The sequence below is a fragment of the Lepidothrix coronata genome, unplaced genomic scaffold (genome assembly GCF_001604755.1).
Source record: "Lepidothrix coronata isolate B3197 unplaced genomic scaffold, Lepidothrix_coronata-1.0 Scaffold192, whole genome shotgun sequence".
Classification (NCBI taxonomy): domain Eukaryota; kingdom Metazoa; phylum Chordata; class Aves; order Passeriformes; family Pipridae; genus Lepidothrix; species Lepidothrix coronata.
In genome coordinates this window covers 559,194-584,222 of record NW_016690372.1, presented here as the reverse complement: position 1 = coordinate 584,222, position 25,029 = coordinate 559,194, and the positions used below count along the sequence as shown (strand labels likewise).

Here is a 25,029-nt window from a genome sequence, read left to right as displayed (position 1 = left end):
TACCCGTGTAATCCAGGCAAATCCCCTGCATATAGTATTGTTAAAAGCCACAGTCATGGGGTTAAGTCAGAATGGTCATGAGCCAAGCCCTTCACCGCTTCTCCTAAAATAAATCGTTGCTAATGCTGCTGCCATATGGCCATGAACATGAGCTCTCAGCGGTCTTTTGATTTCCTCATCCACGCTTTCAAGTGCTGGCTCTTAAACTGGGCTTCTCCTCCCATGTTATTTGTAGTTTCTCTCCTGAGCAGTGAAGTGGGGAAGCATGCAAGTATGTCAGAAGAATAAATAACTTGACTCAGCTGTCCCGTCAGCGGTTCCTTAGTGTCTCCTGCATGGCACGGCAGTGCAGGCCTTTTCTGGGGAGCACGTGCTGGAAGGTCACCGCCGCCCTCGGGTACTGCCGCCCTGGACTGCTATTTGGGTGTGCAGCACTGGCTCCTAGTGGAAGGTGCCCGGTCCTTCTGGTGACCCCAGACTCAAGACATGCAGCCCAAAGACTTCCATTTTCAAGCTTGCTTTAAACCTAGATTCTCCATCAACCCTGCAGAAAAACTCAGTGAGTCGATTCTGTCTTCTGACTGGTTTGATAAATACTAGAGTTTGAACAATTAAACAGTAATAGAATAGCGCTGACTTAAGGAATTATTCTAATTACTTTAAGTGTCTCATTGTTTTGGCAGGTTCTCTTGGTGTTTGCTGATGTGAACTGGTGCTTTCTTCCTTGTGAGAGGAAGAGGAGGGGCAGACACTGATTTCTTCTCTCTGGTGACCGGTGACAGGACCTGAGGGAATGGCCTGAATTTGTGTCAGGGGAGGTTTAGGTTGGATATTAGAAAAAGGTTCTTCACCCAGAGGGTGGTTGGGCAGTGGAACAGGCTCCCCGGGGGAGTGGTCACAGCGCCAAGCCTGACAGAGTTCCAGAAGCCTTTGGATGATACTCTTGGGCACATGGTGTGACTCTTGGGGAGGGTCCTGTGCAGGGCAGGGAGTTGGACTCAATGATCCTTGTGGGTCCAACTTGGCATATTCTGCGATTCTCTGATTTGTAATGTAAAACTGAGGGAATATAGTGTTCTGGCCCATACATTTTAATGTGTCTCTGTGCAATCTCAGGTTACGTAGTATAATTGTATGTAATACTTTTCTGAAGATCTACAATGAAAATCTGCAGACAGCATCTGAAGGGGAGAATGTAAAATTCTGATTGCAAATATTGGCAGCCACGCGGTGTTCATACAAGCAAACTTGGAGGAAGCAGACTGAAACATGTGGAGCCACCTTGTTCCTGGAACTGAAATAACGAGATAGGAAACGTATTCTGAAAGATAAGAAATCTGTATGTAATATAAATATAAGTATGTATAGAATTTTCTTTATTAGCTTTTATAGTGTGATCTCTTAAAAGAAACCATTGAAACTTTGCTTTATACCTCCATCTTGTTTATGAATTGTAAGTCACTTTTTTTTTTTTTGAGGCTGATAGGGTAAGTTAGTGTAGGTGGTCATCTTTCCATTACTGCGTGAGTGAGTGCTGCCTTTGTCAGGGTTGTACACGTGAATAGGTCTTGATCCCTCTTTCTGCCTTGAGGTGTGAGTTCATGTCAGGAACCTTCTTTCTGATAAATGATATTACAAGCGTCTTAAAGTCATCTCTGGATGAAATCAGCACGTCCTAGGTCCTTAAACATCCAGTACAGCATTTTTAACAGCACTCTGCTCTCCCTGTTTCTCTTAGTGAAACTTTTCCTTAAAAGGTAAAAGTGCTGGCATTTAATCAATGTTGAACTGGAATTTTGTTTAGTGTTCCAGTGTTTAAAAAGTTTAAAATCTCTCTCTACTTTCTCTGGTTTTAAGTTACTCACTGTAGTCCCTAATAGGTATGACTTTGTTTCTAATCTGACCCTTGCTTCCAGGCAGATATTCTTAAATTGTGCTTGTCCTTTCTGCTACTTGACAAAACTAAAAACATTTTGGGTCTTTTTGTCAGCATGCTAATGTTATTAGAAGTTATGCTTGACTTGTGCTCTTCAGGAAAAGCCTTCAAGAGGAGAGATATCTAGATCTTGTATGAAAAACATGTTTATGGCAGTAAAAGGGTAGTAGTGCTTTTATGTCTTCTCAAAAAAAGAAATTGGCTGTTGCATTGTTTTTTTTAATGATGAGGTATTTAGAAGTTTAGTGTCCACAAAACAACTGGACTTATTATGTTAACATTGCAAAAGATTTTCATAAACCCTTGGGAGGCAACTTTGCTTCTGAAAGCTTAGTGGAGAATCTGTTAAATCAGCACAAGAATATTGAATTCCTGGTTGAGATTTGAAAAATGCTTGTTTCCAAAACAGAATATGCTGAATTATGTCTTCCACTGAAACAGCCAACCAAAAGACAGAAATGTAGGAATAATAAACAGAATGAAAATATAAGCCTTTGCAAAAACAAGGGGATTCTAATGTGGAAAAATTTACAAGCTTGATTATATTATAGCATCACTCTGACTTGAAGAAACAAACTTCTAGAGAATGATACATGTAACCAAATTTTCCTCAGCAGTTTACTTTGATTTAAGCACTTCCAATGTCTGAAAATACAGGCTTTTTGAAGTAGAAATTCTCTCTTATTTTCTTCTGTTTGGCCCACTGATTGCAAGGTATATGAAGAAAAAGCTCTATCCATGCTAATGAAATAGTGCTTTATCTTCCATGTCGTTGATACTGGTGCTCTCAGAAAAGCAATGACAAAATGCTGCAGCCTGGTCCATATCCTTTCCATGTAGAGTGTATTTAGCCATCTTCTGTTTGGGGACCAGGACACAATGGATCACTTTGTTCTCTGTGCCTTCATAATGGATTGTGATCGCTTTTGGTTTTGTTTTTTTGGTTGGTTGGTTGGTTTTCTGGGTTTTTTTGTTTGTTTTTTTGGTGTTTTTGGTTTTTTTTTGTTTGTTGGTTTTTTTGTTGTTGGTTTTGTGGGGGTTTTTTGGTGTTTCATTTTTGTTTTGTTTTGTTGTTTGATTTTTTTGTTGTTGTTTGTTTTTTGATTTGGTTTTGGTGTTTTCTGTTATTTGTTTGTTTTGTTTTCATTGATGGTTGGCTTTTGATATCGTACATGTCTGGTAAAAATTTTAGTAAACTTATGTAGTCAAGGACTTCCATAAAATCGGGTTGTAGGTTGGTCATGCCATTTGGAAACAATGGTGGATGCTACAGAACTTGACCTTTCTGAAAGCTCTTTTTATTTCACACAACAGTCAGTAAACTTTAGTGCCTTTCAGCATTATTTTCTGAAAAAGTAGGTTGAGATCTGTTGCTTTGATGTTTTTTCATACCATGTGTATGCTGCTTTCCAGCAGGGCTGATGCACAGGAAGTTCCACCTGAACATGAAGAAGAACTTCTTTATTGTGCAGGTTAACTGCAACAGACTGCCCAGAGAGGTGGTGGAGTCTCCCTCACTGGAGATATTCAGTAACGATCTGGATGCAATCCAGTGAAATGTGCTTTGGATGACCCTGGTTGAGCAGGGAGGTTGGACCAAATGGTCCCTACTGTGGTCCCTTCCAGCCTTACCCAGTCTGTGATTCTGCATATACACACACATAGAGAGCCATAATTTGCATGAGCACTTAGTTGGCCAAGTATCTTCTTTTAGTTAGCTTGATTTTTTTTTTCATTTTTTTTCTAAGAAAGACCCAAAAAAATTAACTTGTTTAGTCCTGGGAAGGCATTTGTTACAAGGGAAGGAAAGGTTTTATTAGATTCCTTGAATTGTAGCTGTCAGGAGAGGAGGGGACAAGAGACCTGCCCGGCTAAGTAGTCCTACAAAATTGATAGCCCTCCAAGCAAAATATACCTGCTGAGGTCATGCTAACATCAGTAAAGTTGTGGTATTTGTCAGGGTAAAGTTATTGCTGGATAAATCCCTTCCTTGACTGAAATAAGCTATACTAACTGAAATGACTCTGCCACAAATTAAGGATGGCACATCTGTCAAGTAGGTAATATAATGCTTCTCACCTGTAACACCTCTGTGCTGTCAGTAGTTTGTAAGATGGGACAAGCTTGAAAAACAACGCAAAATGAACTACATTAGAGACTGAAAGTAAGTCTTTTTAAAGAATTAATAGAGTGTTTTCATTTCAAAGATGCCTTATGGATTTGTTATAATAACTTGCCATAATCATCTTCTTGCAGTGATTGAAAATGTCTTTAATATGCCTCAGCCAATCTTACTAACAAAACCTACTTCTTGTTAAACACATACTGAGTCTTACCAGAGGCAGTGTGCTATCAGAGTACATCTTCACAAGTTCTCACAGAATTCTCTGAAATCTCTGCTAGTAAATGTTTTAATTTCCTTGATCACATAATGAGTACCAAAACTGAAGGTGTTCATTGTGTTACAGCATGAGCTGTTATTGAGGGCCTGAGTAATTGAGGCAATAAATATGTATCACGGGTGGAACGATTCTGCATGTACTGAATTGCAATCTGTTCATATAAACAGGTTTTTTTATTCTAAATTTTTCATTTAATCATTATAACCAAATATGTTAGTCTTCAACTGGTATGTAAGGTAAAGGATGAAATTGCTTAGTTTAGCCTCACTGTCCATGTTGACAATAACATAAATAGGTTAAATTAAGACTGCAGTAATAAAACTCTGATGCGTTGAACAGCTAAAAGATTGGTTAATGGAAGAATATAGAACTTAGCTATCTAATGTGAACTCATATTTGTTGACCAACAAGAGCTTGTGCATACAGTTTACAGTTTCACTGTTTAGGAACCATTTTTCAAGATGTGTCCTACTATTTTGCTTTGAAGTCTTTATAAGAATTAAATAAAAATGTAAACATACAGCTTCCTTTTTATTGCCCCAAGAATCTTTGTTTTAGATCCAGGAGACAGTGATCCCTAGTGTGACAAGCAGATAAAATCCTGCTTGTGTGTTTTTGCCTATGTGAAGTTGGTTTGCCCCTCGGAGTTCAGTGTCAGCCGTTAATCTGTCTGTGTACAATGCAACTTGCCTTTTATTTCTCCAGAAGCTGTGCTGATGAAGTGTTGCACTGTTCGGAAGAATAGATTTGTGATTGCTCTCTAATTATTGCCTAGAGATCACAAGAGCTGGGGGAAAACAGATACATCCTGGTCGAACTGATTTTCTTTTGTGTCCATACCATCTATGATAGCTTATTCTTCAGCCTTAATAGATGGCAGAAACATTACAAATATTAGATCTTTGTGGCCGCGTAACTTCCACAAATTCTGGAACTTCTTTGTTCTTTGTAAAGATGATTTTTTTAACATGGAATAGAGAAGTTACACAGATATCAGGTCTAAGAACTGTCTCTTTTTTTCTTTTCTTTTTTTTTCCAAAGGCTAAGTTCATCCTAGTCTTGCAAAAATTTTTAACTGCTGAGCAATTGTTGTTTATTTATTAAAATGCCTTTTGCAAATAAGGGATGTCTCAGAATCCTTGAAGTATTTCGACTGTTACTTTACCCATGAACTGCTATGATGAGCAGCTTGTTGTCCACCAGGACCCCCAGGTCCTTCTCCGCAGAGTTGTTTTCCAGCAGGTCGGCCCCCAGCCTGTGCTGGTGCCTGGGGTTGTTCTTCCCCAGGTGAGGACCCTGCATTTGCCTTTGAGTTTCAGGCAGTTCTTCTCTGCCCATCTCTCCAACCTGTCAAGGTCCTTCTGAAGGGCTGCACAGCCCTCTGGGGTGTCGGCCACTCCTCCCAGCTTGGTGTTGTCAGCGAACTTGCTGAGGAGGTGTCTTCCCCTCCATCCAAGTCAGTGATGAATAGGTTAAACAATACTGTGCCCAGTATTGAACCTTGGGGGACATCACTAGTGACAGGCCTCCAACTGGACCCTCTGCCACTGACTATAACCCTCCAAACTTTGCTGTTCAGCCAGATCTCAATCCACCTCACTGTTCACTCATCCAGTCCACACTTCCTGAGTTTGTGTATGAGAATATTGTGAGAGATAGTGTCAAAAGCCTTGCTAAAGTTGAGGTAGACAGTATCCACTTCTCTCCCCGTATCTATCCAGGTTGGTCAAACATGATTTACCTTTAATAAATTCGCGCTGACTACTCCTGATCACCTTCTTGTCTTTCATGTGGATAGAGATGGTCTCCAGAATGAGGTGCTGCATCACCTTTCCAGGGATTGAGATAAGGCTGAATGGCTGGTAGTTTCCTGGGTCCTGCTTCTTGCCCTTTTTCAAGATCAGGGTGACATTTGCTCTCTTCCAGTCCTCAGGCACCTTTCCCAATCTCCATGACCTTTCAAAGATGATCATGAGCTGCCTTGCTCTGTTATCCTCCAGCTCTCTCAGCATTTGTGGATGCATCCTGTCAGAGCCCATGGTCTTGTGGATGTCACCTCTGCCTAGGTGTTCTCTAACCCAATCCTCCTTGACCAAGGGAAAGTCTTCCTTACAATATTCCTTTACCCTGCCTGGTCTTCTGGTTCTGTTGTAGTTTAGTTAAACGGGAAGGTTTTCAGTGATGAGTATTTCATACCACCACATAATTTCGGAGTGTGGGGACTGCGCCCATCCGAGCTGGACTGGGGGAAGACTGTCCCCAGGGGTCTTAGAAGAGGTGGGTCCCTGGAGTGGAGCATCTCAGGAACTCGGGAGACAGGAGATAAAAGGCAGGTGCAGGCCAGAACTGCTCTTTTGGTACTGGTTTTTGCTCACTAGAGGACTGTGGACTCTTGGAGTCTTTCCCAGAGCGCTCAGCCATTCCTCTACTGTCAGACCAAGCTCAAACTCAGGGGAATCACTGTAGCGGCTTTTCAGAGCACTTTTGAAGCTGTTGTGTAATAGGCTGGTAACCACTACCACTGCCAGCTAGGGAATTCCCTTCTCCAGAGTCGCCACCATCTCAGCCGCAGCCGTTTTGCTCTCTCGTGCACACAAAGTGCCGCCGCCCCACGGCCTGAGCCCACCAGCCCCAGCACTGCACTGGGCCACCCCCCCCACACACACACCCACGTGATTGCTACGCCAGAACCCACACCAGCACCTCAGCAGCATAAGACTTTTTTAGATTAAATACCCCCCCCCCAGGAAGGGGGTAGCTAGGTAATATTTTCTGCTATTTCTGTTTGTTTGTTTCTTTCTTTCTTTCCCTATTTAGTGAAATTGTTATTTTCCCGTCTTCATTCACACTCCTCATAATTTTTAACCTTATTTATACTGAAGGGAGGGAAATAATGAAAAAGGAGGGTTCATCTCACCTTCCAAATATATTGTCACTAAACCAAGACAGGGCCAAAGGTTCCTGAGGGCTGGTGTTGTCAGTGAAGACCAATGCGAAGAAGACATTCAATAACTCTGCCTTTTCTGCATCCTGTTTTCACTATAACTTTGGTTTTTCTGAGCAATATGACCTCTAAAACAGAGACCTTCACAAGTGAAATATTGTTTTAGCCTGTGGGAACCTGTCCTGACAGAAACACTAATTTACTTTTCAGGGGTTGCAAGGAATATGCATCTTCTGCTTTTAGATTCATAATGAAATGCTTTCTCTAGGGTGTTGGGTTTTTTTTTCAGGGAGATGCTATCTGCATTTTTTAAAGAATATTGCTTGCCTTGTATATTTGTGACAGGAGAGTGTTTCTCCCCTATAGATGGCATGTGACCTTTACTTTTGATATGATAGCACCGTTTTCTTTAGGGGATACATGTGCACTTTAGACTAAATGATGCCTGCAAGCAGGAAGTGTTTTACTGAATTAAAAGAGCAATCTTGATATGGCTGCAGTAAACTTGTGAAAGGGTATAGAAGTAAAGGAGAAGTCATTAGTTAATCCTCTAATTCCAGTGTTGGTCTGTCAGTAGCTAGTTTAAGCCATTTACAGGACCCGTGAGGGACTTCAGATCAGTTGATCTGATAAGCAGTTCTAGTTTTTTAGCCTTTTGAAGAACTCAGTTCCAGTAATCATCCCTTTCTTCCCCCCTTCCTTCTCTCCCTGAAGGTCATCACATTCCAGTTTCCTAGATGAAAGGCTGTTACCAGAATTATTGCACAACTCCTATGCAAGAACAATTGGCAGAGTGGTGTCTGATCTGGCCTTTTTTTTTTCCATGGTCTTAAAACTGAAGCTGCATACTGCCAAAAAAGCCGGCTTCTGGAGAATTGCTGCAGTCCTGGAAATTTTTTTAGGCCTACAGTTGAGCAGACCTGGACTGAGCTCTGAGCTTCAGAAGATGCTTGCGCTGAGAAGGGACTTTGAGGCCCTCTCTGAATGCTCAAGCACTGTTTGGGTACAAGTGAGATTAGCAGCTGCTGTCTCCAGGCACTGCTTGGTTTGTCTTTGTGGTCCCAGAAAACATGGTAGAACTGTAGTAGCAGTTAACAGCCCGCTACACTAGTGTGTACCAGTGGGGCTGAACCAGCAAATGTTAGCAGAGCTGAACACTGGGTATATGCTTGTTGTGTAATATTGCAAACCCTATTCAATTAGCATGTGGCATCACTCTTTGAGTGCAGGATTTTATACAGAATAGGACACTAAATATGTTGAAGTGCAGAGAAGAGTAGTTGCACAAAATGCATGGATGCAGGGAGAAAGGCAATCAGGACAAGGAACCTGTGCTCAATTCTTGTTTGATTCCCAGTGGTTTGCTTCACCACAGCTACAGCTCTCTTCAGATGGTAATGACATGGGATGGGTAGTGAGAAGACGCCACTGAATATATTTTCAAGTTCTTAGTAATATTATTGTAGCCACAGTGAAACGTTTTTAGAGAAGTAATAATTTCAGTAAATTGCCTGATGGTTCTAAAGTGAAGTAAAATCTGGCAGACTTTTGAGACTCACAAAGCTGAAAAAGGCAAGCGTTTTCCAAATCTGTCAGTTGCTGTAATAGGTGATTACATCTCTGTAGAGAACTGAAAGACTTGTGCATGAAACTTGTTTGCATCTCAAAGCACTCTTCAATCTATAAGGACAAATCTAGAATCCTAACCTCTTTTTATTGGAAAGAGTTTAGGGAAGACTTAGTGAAGCAGTTGCCAACTACAAATTAAGATTGCTCTTTAATCTTTATTTGGAAGGCTCCCAACAACATAGAAAAGGGTGTGAATGTGTAGAGGGGAAAACCACAAAAGTGATGAAGTTCCTTCTGCTTAAAGCACTGTAAACCATGCTTTATGGGAACTTGGAGAAAATGTATGTATGGCAAAAGCTGCATTCCTTGTCATGGGAGAAGGGCTGATTATACATCACTTACCTGAAATGACAGAAATTGATGCATTTCTGTGTAGATGTGCAGATGCAGCTTTCTTAGAAGGTACCAAAGTAGCTTTTTTCCACATGTAGTTTGCTGTGGACACTTGTATATTTATTGACTGCCTCAATGTTAGAAATGCAAGTAGTGGCTTTTGGCCCACTATTGTTAGTATCTTGCAGTAGGCCTGTTTCTTCTAATTTGACTGGGTTGTTTGTTTTTTTTTTTCAACTTCATTTTGTAGTCTGAGGTATTTAAAATAACCAAATAATTGGTCTGAAAACATAAGAGAAAGCTGAGTCTCCAGTAGAAGACCTGATCTTATGTGAACCAATTAAAAATTTAGTTTCATAAGCTCAAGATGCCTTTGTGTTTCACTGAAATCTTACTACTTTTTGGGGAAGAGGAATTAAGCTTCTGCAGAAACTCTGGGGGAGAGAAGATTAAGAAATAATGCTCTTAATGGAGAAGAAGAAATGTCTTAAATGGCAGTCAGTGCTGTTAAAATACCAGCTCCTACCCCCTAATGATAGGCCAAGTTTTGCAAACTTAACAGGTTTCATCCTTTTTTCTTATGCCTTTGATGGGATTTTGCCTTTGATTGCCTGGTTGTGGGTGGAATGTCTGATACTCTCGGCAACAAATACTATATGTTCTTAAAATTACATTTGTTCTGGCCTGGAGCAGAGATATTGTGGGTGTTGGATGTTTCTTTGAGACCTGACATTCCTTTTAGTTAATCACCTTATGTTATCTACTTTAAAGAAAGATGATTAATATCTAGCAGCTGACTTCACTATGTGGAATATATCCACACTGCTGTACATTTAAAGGTTTGGTATATGAATCACCCGTCTGGACAAGGCACTATTTGGATAATTGGTTATCCAGAAATATATTCTGTGGATCAGAGACAAGTAATTATAAGTGTTACTTATTATAGTCTCATCAATGGCATAGTGCTTAATCTCTTAAGGACATTAGAGTATTAATTGATCAGAAATGCATTATGATCTGCTTAGGTGAGATGATACAAACCTTTTTCCCGGTAAAACAGGAATGTAGTACACTGTGTTAGGCTAGAATTTAATTAAGTGATGAACAGGTTGTTCTATGCATATCTGAACAGCTGAAATATTTCAATTATACTATCTAATGTCCTGTGTACTAATTTTGACAAATGTCAAAAAAATCCATACAGAATTTGTTGAATACATGATAAATCAGCTGCTGCCAGTTATGTGAAGTGAGCTGGATTATCAGAAGTAATTGGTTTAATTTAAACCCAGCTCATTTTAAGTGAAAAAGGTTAGGGAGCAGCCACGTGATCAGTTCAGCAAGGAGATCTAAAGAGGAAAGTAGTAATTTATATTAATACAGACAAGCAGGATAAAATGTGGTGAACAGCCCGAGCTGATTCAGTAGGTTTCCATTAATTATTCAAAGTGTAAGCAAACTCTTCTTCAAGATGCAGTTACTAGTGAATTTTGAGAAAATTTTGAATCTTGTTTAAAAGCAGCTAACTGCCTTGTTTTGCCAGGTACCTCTTGATTGAAAACCTGATATAGAAAACTAGGGAATGCTTGGGCTTGATGGTTGTGCCTGTCCTAGTCCATTCAGCTATAGACTTGTCAGAAAATGCATGATCAATCTTGATTACATGAGGGAGAAGAAACTTCAAATTCCAATTTGCATTTATATTTAATGCTTCCATAAACACAGGTGGCACATTCATATTTTATACTTTAGCTGGAGGTCTTGTGTTGCAGTTATGCACGTGACTTTTGACAATTGAGTTCAGTCTTACCTTAATTTCTTTTCTAGGGAGAGCACGTGTGCAGCAACTAGCAGAGAACACAAGATATTTCAGGAGACGACTGAAAGAGATGGGCTTTATCATCTATGGAAATGAAGATTCCCCTGTTGTGCCTCTGATGCTGTACATGCCAGCAAAAATTGGGTAGGTTTATCTGTCTTCTTTAAAGCCAGGATGGTACAATATTGTTTTCTAAATATAAGAACAGACTGGTTTGATTTTTGCTTTTGTGATCATTACTGAGTCTTATGAAATATGGAAACATCCTATAAAAGTGAACTTGAGAAAATCAAGGCTTGTAGCTTGGGGCAGCAAGGAAACACTTTGAGGAAGCAATTTTGCCACTACGATTCATGTTTTAAAGGTTTGGGGGGGGTGCTGGGGGTGGGTGTGTTGCCATTCTGTTTATATGTAAAGTGTATAAATGTGCTAAGGAGGAGTTGAAACTGAATGGAAATTAACGTTAAAAGTTACTGGAGGAAGTCTTTCAACCAGCTCCTGAATCAGAAGCAGCCAACATTTCCAGAGATGAACTTTGAAAATTAAAAAAAGGAAAAGCAGAGGGGACAAGACATGATTGGACACAAGAACATGTATTTAATGAATCCCAAGTTTTTAAGAGGTCTGGATTTAATCAGTCAGGTATTAGTATTGTAAATACTAGTACAACTGGAGCACATAGCTTTATAAATACTTATGCATTTGTGGAGTGCCTTGCATATAATTAAGGCTAAAATTCTGCAAGGAGGATATAATGTATATATTAAAATTTTTTGCAACATAAACATGAACCCGATTTCGAGGACAGCTTGGCTTTGACTGCTGCTTTTCACTGTCTATATAATGCAGTACTCAATCGACACTTTCAAATTTGGAAAGCATAGTTTCATTTTAAGCCTTACTGAACATCTCTAGTGCTTTACTAGCTCAGCTAAGCTTCAGTCTGGCTAAGCACTTTGGTTCTGTGACAGAACAAGCATCATCTAGCACTCTGCACAAAGGCAGATAAAGTCTTTCTCCACCCTTCTTAGTGTAACACAGTTTGAAAGTCCTGTTACCTTTACAGGCCTTGCCGGTCTGCAGTGTGCACCATCCAGCACACAGAGGTATACTGTTTCCACTGCCCAGCTGCTCTGCCAGTCAGTACAATCTTCTCCCTGGAAATGCTGATGGAAATGTTGATTAGCTGAGCAGTTGGACCACTAACTTGAAATGAGCAAGAACAAAGAGCCCTGACAAGAGTTGGCTCTTAGGATCTGCATCGGGTTTACTTGATCCTTTCTTTGTCCCTTGTAGTCTGTTTTTACAATAGTTTGAGGGTACTAAATGGATACAAAATGAAGCGTTTCAGGATGCACCTATTTATAAGGAAAATAGTTGTGGCAGAAAATTTAACAACCTAGTAAAAGAATGTTATTTTTATACATCCTTATAAGCCTCTTAAGTTCATTGCTACTTCTCACAACAAGGTCAGTTCAAAACAGATTAACCATTTCCTGTGGCCTGTAGAAACACCCACAATTGCACTGCCATTACAGAAAGGATCAATATCTTTGTGCCTCTCGTAGCATAACTCACAGCCACTAATTTCTTTAATCTCTTTAAGAATTTATTTTATTGAAGATAGTTCAATAAAACAGTGTGACAGTTGTATGAGATTTTTGCACCTTTCTTTGAAATATTTGGTATCATATTAGATGATTTCACAGTTTACTGTGGTGATTCAATGGTTCCCATGACAGGCTCTTAAAAAGTGGTACATTCTATGACACATTACTGTACTTTAATCGAGTTCAGTTGGCGATAAAACATCTTGAAACTGCAGAAACATCTGCTTTGGGGCATTGCAGCGTGAGGGATTCCTTATATAGTCAAACATCTGAGCTAAAATCCCTGTTTCCTATCGGAAAGATTTCCAAGCTTAAGTTACAAATCCATTTAGAAACAGCCTGCTATAAGACCAGTCTCTGCCACATATAATCTTTCAGCTTTGTTGGAACTTAACACAGTGAAACCTTTTGAGAAGGACCACCTCTTGGGAGTGAATTAAAAAAAGGCTTTTGTGAGCAGGCATTCTGCCTCTAAAAGAAAGCACCGGAAGGTCCAAATTGTGTTGTTACAGGCTTGCTTCAGCAAAGGCCTGTATGCATTAACACACTGAGACCTTCATGCTCTGGCTTTGCTGCCAGTGGAATAATTGCGATGATCTTGTTCTCTCTGGCAGTGCGTTTGGACGTGAGATGCTGAAGCGGAACATCGGTGTTGTGGTTGTGGGCTTCCCGGCCACTCCCATCATCGAGTCCAGAGCCAGATTCTGTTTGTCTGCAGCTCATACCAAAGAGATGCTTGATACAGTAAGTGTCTCGTCTTCCTTTTGCTCATGCCTGCTATAAACAGATACAACAACTGTCTGTTTTTTGTGCACTGGTTCAGTGTTTGGTACACAAACTAATTGAACCTAATCTTTGAAGTCTTTTGTAGTAGACCTGGCCATGACTCCATCTCTTTCCTTGCTTCAACAGTGCAGAATGGCTGCCTACAGTAAATCTCAGGACTTTTCCTTTTCTATTTTAGATTATGTGAAGGTGACAGTCTCATTCCTGTGAGACAATGCTTTTTCCCCTCTTAAGAGGCTCTACTTTGCACTGAACCTTTTAGAAGGAAAAAATTCTGCTTTTACTGACCCTAGATGCTAATGGTAAGAAGAAAAAAAAAAAAAACTGAAAACCTCCAAAACATTTATATTCTTCTCAGAAGGAAACACGTGATTACTAGTGAAAATTTTTATTCCAAAGATTACTCCAGTTCTTCTTTACAGCTTCTGAGCACTTTTATCTTAAATAATCTTGTCCTAATGAGTCTGTGCCACGTGCAGTGCCTTACTGACTCCTGCCTGCAGTAAGCATGTTCCAGAGGGAACGGAGGTCCTCTCTGAGGAGGCCTGCATCACAGTTAGGAGATGCTGCCTTAAAAAGTAAGGATAGCAGTTATTCTCTGACTAATAGAGTTGAAAAAGGATTATATGAATAAGCCTGACTATTCTTAGTATGTTTTGAAGTGGTAGCTACATTCACTCTTAAGTCTTCTGAATAATCTTCTTTGATGGACATGGCGTGTATTAGGCACTGTCAAAGTTTTGCATTGTTTTTTTCCCCACTTTGAGGGTCTGTGACTCAGAACCTAAACTAGGTTGAGTCATGAACTTGGACTTCATGAGAGTAGACTCTGTCCTGTTCAGAGACCTACTTGAAAGAATCCCATAGGATACAGCCTTAAAGAGAGGAGGTGTCCAGGACAGCTAATTGATTTTTTCCTCCTCCCTTCTCCCCTGAAGAATGATCCATCCTGACTTACAGGAGAGTGAATGTGGGAAGCCTGCATGGACCAACAACCAACAAAAACATGTTATGGAAGCATATAAAAAGGAGGTGCAAGCAGGAACAGGAGGAATAGAGACATAGTTCTGAGCATGCAGGGATTGGGGTCAGGAAAGCCTAAGCCCACTTGGAACTCAATCTGTCGAAGGACATGAAATGCAGCAGGCAGGGCTTTTATGGGTATATTAGTAGCAAAAGGAAGAGTAGAGAAAATATGGGGGACTGCTGCTGAAAGGGAATCAGGTGACAAATGACATGCAAGAGATGAGGGTACTCGGTGCCTTTGTTGTCACAGTCTACTCGTGAGGCTTGACTCAGGAATCCTGGGACCATAAGATCAGTGGAAAAGTATGGAGCAGTGAAGACTTACCTTTAGTGTGAAGGAAGCTCCAATAAGGGAATATTTAAACAAACTGAACATGCACAGGTCCATGGGAACTGATGGGGTGGACCCACAAGTGTTGAGGGAGCTGACTGCAAGGCCACTCTTGATTATCATCTTCAGCGGGAGGTCATGGTGACTGAGGGAGGTTCCGGAGGTTTGGAAGACAGCAAATGTCACTACTCTCTTCAAGAAGGGCAAAAAGTGTGATCTGAGGAACTGCAGGTTGAGAAACCTCACCTTAATCTTGAGAAGATTGTGGAGAAAAAAATCCTTGGGAGTAGTCATCATAGAGTTAGAGAGGGGAAATCATGCCCAAATATGATCAGGTAGGTAACACTTCAATATATATATAAACAGCAAATGGGACATATAAACAGATATTTACTAATGTCTTGTCAAAAAAAAAAATAGATTCAACCTTTTCACACTTCACTGCTGCTGAACTTCCAAATCAACAGCTTAAAATGGCATACTTTTTGTATTTCGTTTTTGTTATGAACATTAGTAAGGCAGTGAGTGCTGCGTGTGCAGTATGGTAATATATGTTTAGTGTTGTTGAATAGTATTAAACAACCTGCCATGTATCTCTAGTGCTGTACTTGCTGCTTCTCAGTTGTTTCTGCCTTGTAAGACCTGAGAGATTCTCTAATGTGACACTCCAGCAACAGACTGCTTAAGAAGTTCCTTCCCAGCTACTTGTCCTGCTACTCTTCCCTTAATTATCCAAATTCAGTTGTTTCTGTTCCAAATAAAAATTTTGAACCAGTATGTTTGGAGAAGGCCCTCTCCTTCTCTTCCTTTCGGTTTCTATAAAATGAATAGTATCAGAGATTTGGCTCAGAGCACGATAATAGAACTGAGTGCATTGACACAAATGAGAGAGCAGTAACTTCTGGACAGGTGGACATGGAGTGGGGATGAATGGGTAGGATGTGGGAGGAAGGAAAAGAAAGAAAACTGAAGTCTCTGAAATCATATTGCTGCAAACTGAGCTAAAACTGAAACTGTACAAACTTGATACGCTGGCACTACCTGGGCAGTCATGCAATCATGCAGTCTTGCTGTTGGTTAGGTTCTTGTCTTCTCCTTTAGTGACTAGCTTGAGCCTTTACTTTAACAAGCTGCTTTTGCAGGGTCTGTATAAGTACTACACATGCTCTCTTCCAAAACCTATCTGTAACTTTTATTACTCTGCTTAAAAAACCTTTTCACTTACAAGTCTGTCTGCATTTTCCAGAAAATATTTCAAATTTCGTGCTTTTAACATAAGATTCATTCCTAGAGTACCTCTGTAAGTGTTAAATCCTCTAAACTGACGAAATGCTTGTTCAATATATTAGGGTTTGTCTACCCAAAAAATTAATCCAGAGGAAAATGAGGTGTGAATTTTGAAGTGAATGAAAAAATCCTGATTCAGCTCAGTATGTGCAGGCTTTGTTCCAAGTTAGTGTAACCCACTTTGAGGTTCAAAATAGCTGCATGCTTTGAACCCAGAACATTGGCGAGAGGAGTTAATAAGGAGCAAGTCTTCATGTCAGTGAATTTGTGTTGTGTTTTCTTGTGATGCAGTGAAAAACGATTGATTTCAGGCAGCTAATCATTTAGGCAGCTCTCAGATCTAATCCTTCTGCTGAACTGTGGCAACAATATCCAGGAGGAGAAAGAACTAAAGTGAATGGATTTGGGGAGAGGTGACAGAGAGCTTCAACTCAGCAGAGAGGACAACTTGATAGGACAACCCATCTGTGTATGTGTGGGTGCTAATTAGGGCTCTTACGGCATTTTTTCTAAACAAAATTTATCTGAGTTTGAAGCATAGGGAAGAGAAGCTTGTCTTGCAAATACTGATATTTGTGATACTTCCTTGTTCTTATTAATTAAACCCACATGATGGGAAACAGTTCTTAGTTACAATTTTAAGTGTTTTATGTAAATAAAACTTCCTTGCCTGAAAATATTTGGCCTAGGATCAGAGTGAAGTCCCTCATAACCTGTATCCCTGTGGGCTGGTGCTTTCTTTTCAATGATGAAAAATATATTACACTCTCCTAAAGTCAGAGTACACCAATGCCATTTCCTTTGTAGTCTTTGCTGGTCACATGGCCCTTTTTGTTTTAAATTAATAAAATCCTAAATCTGCATTCAAGAATAACAGTTAACATAGTCTTTCAACAGAAATTCAGCTTTAAATTGCTTCCATATGGGATATTTACTTAAAACTCTGGCAGACTGTGCCCACACTTCTGTTTTGTTTTGTTTTTACCGAGGTCCAACTTCTGGGTTTGTCGTTCCCCCAGATTTTAGAGTGGAGAGGTTTTTGCTGCCAGATATAACAAGCATGAGGGGCCATTGTTTAAAGAAACAAAAACTTGAACTATCCATCCAAAAAGAAAAAAGCATGTAGGGATATTAACCCCCATCTGCCAACTGTCCTCAAGAGACAAGCATTTGACCCAGAACATGTTAAAACTGGAGCATTAATGCTGAATTAGTGACATTCTGAAGGAATGCTGAATGTACCTATCTTAATAAATTTACAATTCGAGGAAGTGAAGGATGCCAGCCTTTGAATTAAAAAGCACATTGGGCTTGAACATAATCTTCTGATCTCATTTCTTTGTTACTTGCCTATATAAAATAATTAGCATGACATACTGTTGCAGATTTGTCTGCAGCAACTCATTTATTTTGTACCTTGCTCCAGGAGTGTTCTGTAGAGAAATGAAGTTTATGGTTTGACTTTTAAGAGACCCTGTTGTGAACCAGTGTCTTATCAAAGAGATTGCAACATAATGGAACCATGATTAGCTGAGCCAGGACTTTCCTCATTTCTGACGCTGGCAGATGTTTGATCTCTGGTAAACTTCATAACATTTGAATTCAAATCAAAACGGCAAAAGTTTGTGCTAATTCACTAGCAGTGTTCTGGGCCATCAGTAGCCTAAGTGTGGCCTTTGTGGGAACCTCTGTCAGTGGGACTTGCTTTCTAGGGAGAAAATGCTTGGGGTCCTACCCAGAATGACTGGTTTTTTCATTCCTTGGATTGTATGGCCAAATCTCCAATGTCATGTTGTTTACGGTACAGAGCTTGCATCACTAGTTGTATATGGACAATGCAAATTAACCAAATGTAGATGTAACAAATGCATCTATAGAACTTGTTAGCTTGCTATTGCAATTTGCCTTTTGCTTATCTTGCAATTTAAAAAATACAGTAGATCAGAGGTGGTATGCTAACACATATGTTGTTTTCATACTGAACGATGAATGAGTTAAACCTCCATGTACATTTTTTTCTGCTTCAGCTTCATTGCCTCCAGGAAGGAAGGAATATTATTCTCATTTTTTCTGTTTATGAATAGTCATGGGGTTTGCTGGATATTATTATCCTTCTTTGGAAGGGCAGTAGTCAGGTGGATGCATAGGCAGTCTCAGTTAAGTGACCAGTGCTGTTGACTTTGTCTCAAAACTCCTGAATGCTAAAATCAAAAAGAAATCCTATGTACTTCTGAGGTTACCGGCTTCTAGCACAGTAAAATCTGAAGTGAAATGGCTGTCAGAGTAGTCTGCAGGCATGCAAACAGAAAGATGTGTTGATAATGTACTGTGGTCTCCTTGTCAGGCTTTAAAAGAAATCAATGAAGTTGGGGACCTTTTGCAACTGAAATATTCCCGTCGCCGTTTGGTACCTCTCTTGGACCGGCCGTTTGACGAGACAACATATGAAGAAACAGAAGACTGAAGCCCTTCCATGTGCCTCAGGGGGAGGGACACAGCCCATGGGACACTCCGTGGCACACAGGCCACAGCATCCGTGAACAACACACTTATGACTGCTTAGCATAAAAGACATTTCCTCACAATACTGAAGTGGCCACATCAGCTCTAAATGGCATTTTGTAAATAGGGAGAGGATTTAAAAAAAAAGCTTTGATTCCTATGTCTTCAGGGTCTGGCCCTAGAGGTGCTTGGCTTTATTTTTTCTTGTTGCTTTTTTTTATTTATTTGTCTCAATGAATTCACAGCAACTCAAGTTGGCTGTGGCTGATCAGTTCAGACTTTGTATGCACCATTAGCCTCCCAAATGCTGGCTGAGATGTTGTAAGCATGTGTGATGCTGGCATGGCAGCATTTCCAGTGTCACTGCTAGGTGTCTGATCTTCCCAGTAAGGAATGAGCTGACCTGTCTGTTCTTGGAGACTTCCTAGAGAAACTGTTGATTGCTAACTTCGACATATTTAACAAGATGCATAATCAACCAAAGTTGTTTTTTTTCATTTGCAGTTACTTCTGTTTAAAACTTGAATTTAGCCTTTTTAAAATAAATGTGTTGCTGACATGTCACTGACAAGACCATTGTTCCCAAACATTATTTAGTTTTTTAAGCCACAGGCAGAAGGACTTCTGGAACTCTAGGCTCTTTTTCTTCCCAATATGGATACCAGATTGTCTCCTGGTTTGGACACTAATTGTCCCCTTGATATAGGGTAAGTGATGGAGAGGGGTTTTGTTTGGGTTGTTTAGGGGTTTTTAATGGGTTGTGTTGTCTTCTGACATACTTCTCTTTAAAAAAAGGAAAAATGTGGATTTAGCATGTGTTGCTTTCTTAATTTCTCTTGCTTTATAATTCTTTTAAAATTGTGAACAAGTCACTGCTAAGTTCTAGAAGGGTGCTCCTGGGTTTAATTAAACCAGAGCAATCCTCAAGCTTCTTCTTAAGACTGAAACCCCTTAATAAGCAGGTCTATACAACGGGTGACTTAGGAGAACCACTTATTTCATGCAGATCTGTGAAACTGTGATCTGTTTCTTGTCATATACGAGGTGTTCTTCACTGGCCTTGTTGCTCATATGGACAGCTTGAATCTAGTAATTCCATTCAGCCAGACAGCAAAGTCTCTGTTGGCAGCTGCATGTCTGTGTAGGCCTTCCCTGAAGAATGTCCTTGCAATTGCATTTAGTTGGACATCTTTATTCTTTTGTGTTTCTGTTACTGATCAACACTGATTAAATCAGTGTTCACTGAGCCAGTTGCTGTTTGGAATTTTTATTTGCAAGTTTCATATTATCCCTGTGTTTAAAATAGACACCTTTGCTCTAACACATCTTAGAGGAGGTCTGCTACTTAGTTTTTGCATCTTGAATTCTTTCAGTGAACAGAATGGATCAACAAAGATGTACCAAAAATTTTGAACAGGAGTCAGTTGCAGTATAGCTTGTTTCTGTATTTTATACATAGTCGTGTAGGATTCCTGCAAAGATAGTAAAACATTAACGTTGTGTCACTTGGATTGGGCCAGCTCTTCAGTCTGGGTTAGCAAGATGCTTTTTGCAGGTGACTGGGATTTTTTGAAACAGATTCTTCATCATAATGCTAAAGCAGAGTGCAGCTCTAAGCTCTTTGCATGGTGCTGCAAAAAAAAAATTAGTTTTTTTAAAGTTCTTTTATGTTCACTCTGCAACTAACAGGAAAGGAGTGCTTTGACCACAAGAACCAAGCAGTTCTGCAAATACATCTGGTGATTTAAAGAAGAATTGGCTTCTATTTTATAGAATATCTATCTTCATGCATTTATAGATCTTGTTGCATTTGAATGTAGTGGAACTTCAAAACACTGATTCATTTTTTTACCACTGAATTTCAGAAATTTAATTATATGAGAAAACCTGAAATTGACAGTGTGAAAATAGGTCCAGATAACTATTTCTGTCTTAGTCCATTAATGTTGATTTGCTCTTCTTCTGGAGCCAAGTTGTGTGCACAAGTACGAGAAGTCTTTATGTGCAGCTTTGATAGCTATGAAGTAGTCTCATTTGTTCAGCCACAGAGTGGATAAGCTGCATTTAGCTGAGCTTACTTTCTCCCCTGTGTTCTGCCCAGGACTAGCTCTAACATTCCAGCAGATGACCTGCTTTCTGACTTCAAGAAGCTTTACCTCAAAGAATTATTGCTTTTTTTTTTTTCTCTTTTGGATTGTAGTAGGGAACAAGATGAGGTTAGCTCAGGAAGACCTGACTTCAGCCCTGATCCTATTAACTTGATCATGGAATGGTTTAAGAGCAGACAAAACTGACCACCTTGAAGCTTGGGTCAGTAGGTAGCTGTTTTGAGCATTCACAAATGTACAGTGTGTTTGCTGTGTAGTCAAGTCAATTTGAAAACTGTGATATATTAAGTTAGAAGTGAGTTATCATAGATTCTACAAGTCTTGAGTCCTAATCTTGTCTCTGGGATTCACTTTTAGAACAACTTGTCTTTAGAAGGGAGAAAAGCAGCTGGACAAATCTTCTTAATATAGGCAACTCCTGTGTAATACTGCTGAAATTGTCAGTGTTAAAAAATTACTGGTGTCCATTTGGATTCCAGCTGTACTTGTTGAGGAAATTGTGTTCAAGCTTCTGCCTTTTAGTATCTTTCTGCTGTGTCACACTGTCTGCATATGACTTTGAATTTTGCATTGCAAAGACATTTCAGAAATCATTCAGGCAGTTAGCATTTGCAAACTGCTTGGTTACATTTCATCCTTGCCATATCCTTTTTGGGAAGCAACTCCCCCCTGGAGGCCTTTTATTCAAGAGAACCTGTTTTGCCAAAATTTGGTACCTGTTGAAACTGCTTCTGAAAAAGTAAGAAGTTACAAGTCCAAGATTTTGCATTTTTAAGTCAGTAATTCACTGAGCATGAAAGCCAGGAAAAGCTTTTTGCATCTACTAAACAAACTCCTCTTCCACAATGGAAGGAGCAGTACTGGTTTGTGCTAGGCAAACCTACAGCATGTGTGCTGTCACTGTATGCGTAAGATGGATTGCTGCTTTGATACTTATGTACTGACCAGAAATCTGTCTCCTTTTTCTCCTGGCAGTAGAAGTGAATGAAAGAACCAATCTTGAGAGATCACAAAGGACAAAAAGCTGCTTAAGAAATAAGACTTCAGTCTTTGCCAACTTTTCAGAGACATTCTAATTGAAAATGAGTCCTGGTATTTTTTAAGAGATGCAAAATTCAAAAGAAAATGAAGGCTGCTTTTGAACAAAGGATTTTGCCCTGTACTGTATGTTGGCTAAACTTATACATAAACATACAATAGTTACCTTCCCAGTACCTCTCTGAAGAACTTAGCAAGCAAGTTTTTGCCTCTGGTGAGCAGAGTGAAGAGTTTAGAACCATAACTGTTTTCAAGGCTAATGGCCATACTTTTTCACTCGTGAGAAAACTGAGAAGCTCCTATTACTGAGCATCAGCAAAGAGTGAGAGATGTGCTTCTTGTTAGAAACTGGCCTTCCCAAGTAGACCTTTGTCTGAAGGAACTTGATTCATAGTTTTTCTGTAGTTCTTCAGCAAAGAAGAAACCAAGTTTTTTTGTGTCAAAATAATCAGGGCTTTCTTTTTTGTTTTTTTATGTGACACAAACTTTTGTATAGTGTGTGTATGTACGTGGTATATTTAACTCTGTAGTTTCTATATATTTTCCTTTCTAAGTAGCATCCTTAATGAGCTGTTCTGGCTCTTGAGTTACTGGTGTGACATGCTTATGCTTTAGGCAGACTCAGGAGTGAGTTGACCAAACATCTTACTGTGATGAAGTCATTCAGTGAGGGGATTGCATCATCCATCCTCCTCTTGCCGTTTCCTCTAAGAGTGCAGAAGTGGTACCCACTGTCAGAGCTGCACCTTCACACAAAGCAGGCAAGGGAAGTGTGCCTACAAAATCAGTGACTGTCTGCTGTGTGGATGAAGGACCAATACAGCAGAGGTGGAGAAAAGGGGTAGTCAGGCATTACTTACTCTCACCTGTACATCAAGGATCTTTCATGTGCACTGGAACAAGTATGCCTAAAACAGGAATGCAGCTTTCAGTGCCTAAAGGGACACTCCTCTAAAACTCTCCATGCCAAGTAAATCCTCTCCTTCTATACAAATTTTAATTTCTTTACATCTGGAAAGCATTTGGCTTACAGCTGTTTGCTTGTTCAGAAGCCGTGTTATCCATTCAGGGAGATCATAGGAGAGGCTGGAGGAAAGCATGAACATGACTCTTCATCTGAGAGAACACCTTGCTCCATTGGATCTGGAGCACTATGCATGAGCCCCCTTGCTGCATTACAGAGAAGGAAACTTGTGGAGATGTATCCCAATATACTGTGCTCAGTCAGAATTTATACAGTTTATATATATTATTTTTACAGTTTATATGCAGCCTATGAAAGTGTCAGGCATGGTCTGTGTGGGTGGCACCTTCTGCATGGAGATCTGAGATACCTGCAGTCTGGTCTGTTTTAGCACTAGAGAAGTACTGAGCTGTTTGGGAATGCTTAGTGTGATCCTTCAGCAGGTGCATTTGGTGCTGGACCTGGCACCCAAGTGGCAGTGGACCACTGTTTGGGAAAAGCATCAGTCATTTGACCCATGTAACTTGAATATGGTTTTAAAAGAAAGGAAAAGAAAAAAAAAACAACTCATATGCCATTGTGATGGCTTTGTATTCCTGTAAACATCCCCAGCCTTGCAGTTGTTCACCTGTTCAAGGATTTGGACTTCAAGCTAGAGCACAAACATTTAAGTGTTTGTGTGAACTATTTTGCTTTATCTTTCACTAAAAAGAGAAGCATTTGGTGCGGACATTGGAGCTGTTGTGTTTATATCCCCAAAAGGGGCCGGGTGAAAGAGATGACAACTGTGGTGTGTGTTGAAGGCCTTAAGCTGTGACTCTTGGTATGAAGAATTGAAATTTAAACTGACCTTGAAGAATGCAGTGAATTTTAACCCATGGAAGAATACTCTGTGCTCTTAGTTAAAGCAGTATGTACTGCTGTTTTCTTGGGAGGGAGAGGTTTAGAACTCAATTTGTGTGTGACCCTGGCTAGCAGCTGTTTAGGAAATGTCTGTATGTGGGAGCCAAAAGTAGTGCAGTTCTCTGCACTAGTGTTCCTATGTAGCTTATAGAGTTCCTGTGTAGTTCCATTGGTAACTTGTTCCTGGGCTGCTGAAAGCGGGAGACTTATTGAGAGGGTCAGGGACTTCAGAAGCATTGGCAGCTAGCAAACTCATTTCTTCAACAGTAGGTAAACAGGTCTCACATGAATATGCCAAGGGTTGGTGCTGTTCCAAAAATACCCATGGCGAGGTGAAACATGCACCAAACCATCTGACCACTGTAAAACATTTCATTTTTTTTGCCAAAACTCATCCTGTTCAGACAGTATTTCTGATACCCCTTAATGGTATATTAAGCTTAATGCATCTCCAGCCTCCCAATGTTAATTTCAGACCCATTTGAGAGAGGACAGAGGAATGCTGGAGCCTGAGGCTTTAGGTTAGCAGCCCCAAAGCCAATGGTGGCCCACATTTCCACAAGCCCTGGGCAGCATTACCAAGTCACAGCACTTCGTCTTAAATTGCACTGTATTCTTATGCCTCTGTGTTGCTATAATGTACATATATATTGGATTTTTTTGTAGATAAGACATTTTAGATAAAATTTTTAAATGGGCTCCCCCCAAAATATTTTATGCCAGATGTCTAATTTTTTTTACACTCGTGATTAACATGAATTTGGATGCTCTTTGGGCAGGGAAAAAGATAAATGGATGGTACATTGGCTTTAAAAAGGTAACAATGCATGTTTAAAAAAAACACTGGAGAAAAAAAACTGCTTGGGAAAAAAATTCATTCAAATATATTCTATGTTCTGCATAATAAAGACTTTAAAAAAATGCTATATTGTGGCTTTGTTTTTTTTTTCTTAATGCTAATGAGGCTTTTCCCTATTAGAGAGACCAAACCCTTTTTCTCTTCTTTCCCCAATCCCTCTCCCACCTACCCCCCAAAAAAACCTCAAAAAACCCTAACACACAAGTTTCGTACTGAAATGACTGTGTAAAACCGTAGCCTGTTTGTTTGCTCACATCAGTGTTCCCCTCTAGTCATGTACTCCAGAACCAGGAAACCTTGCGTGCGAGATGGATGCTCAGCTGTTTTCTGGCAGTCTCAGCTCCCTCCCTTGTACAGCAACAGCCTTGACGTGCAATCTAGAAAAGCTGCTTCTGTTGCGGAGAGACACCTGCAGTGGCAGCTACTCTTCCTGAGGTGCAGCACTCCCGCGAGGGAGTGCCCATCAGAGCTCAGCGCTCGCACGGAAAGCTGGCTGTGCTGGAAAGCCAGGCTGCTACCCTTGGGTGCTGTTACAGTGTCAGGCTGCTC

At 40.1% G+C, this 25,029-nt stretch overlaps 1 protein-coding gene across 1 annotated transcript in view; it reads left to right on the top strand.

Moving 5' to 3' along the window:
* SPTLC2 (serine palmitoyltransferase long chain base subunit 2) overlaps positions 1–24,542 on the top strand; it is a 79,586-nt gene extending 55,044 nt beyond the window's left edge. Inside the window, exons 10-12 of the mRNA XM_017831552.1 lie at positions 11,075–11,210; positions 13,291–13,420; positions 18,451–24,542. Of these exons, the coding sequence (XP_017687041.1) occupies positions 11,075–11,210; positions 13,291–13,420; positions 18,451–18,570 (386 nt within the window). The 3' untranslated portion in view covers positions 18,571–24,542. The remainder of the gene's footprint in view (positions 1–11,074; positions 11,211–13,290; positions 13,421–18,450) is intronic.
* The last annotated feature ends 487 nt before the right edge of the window (positions 24,543–25,029 follow it).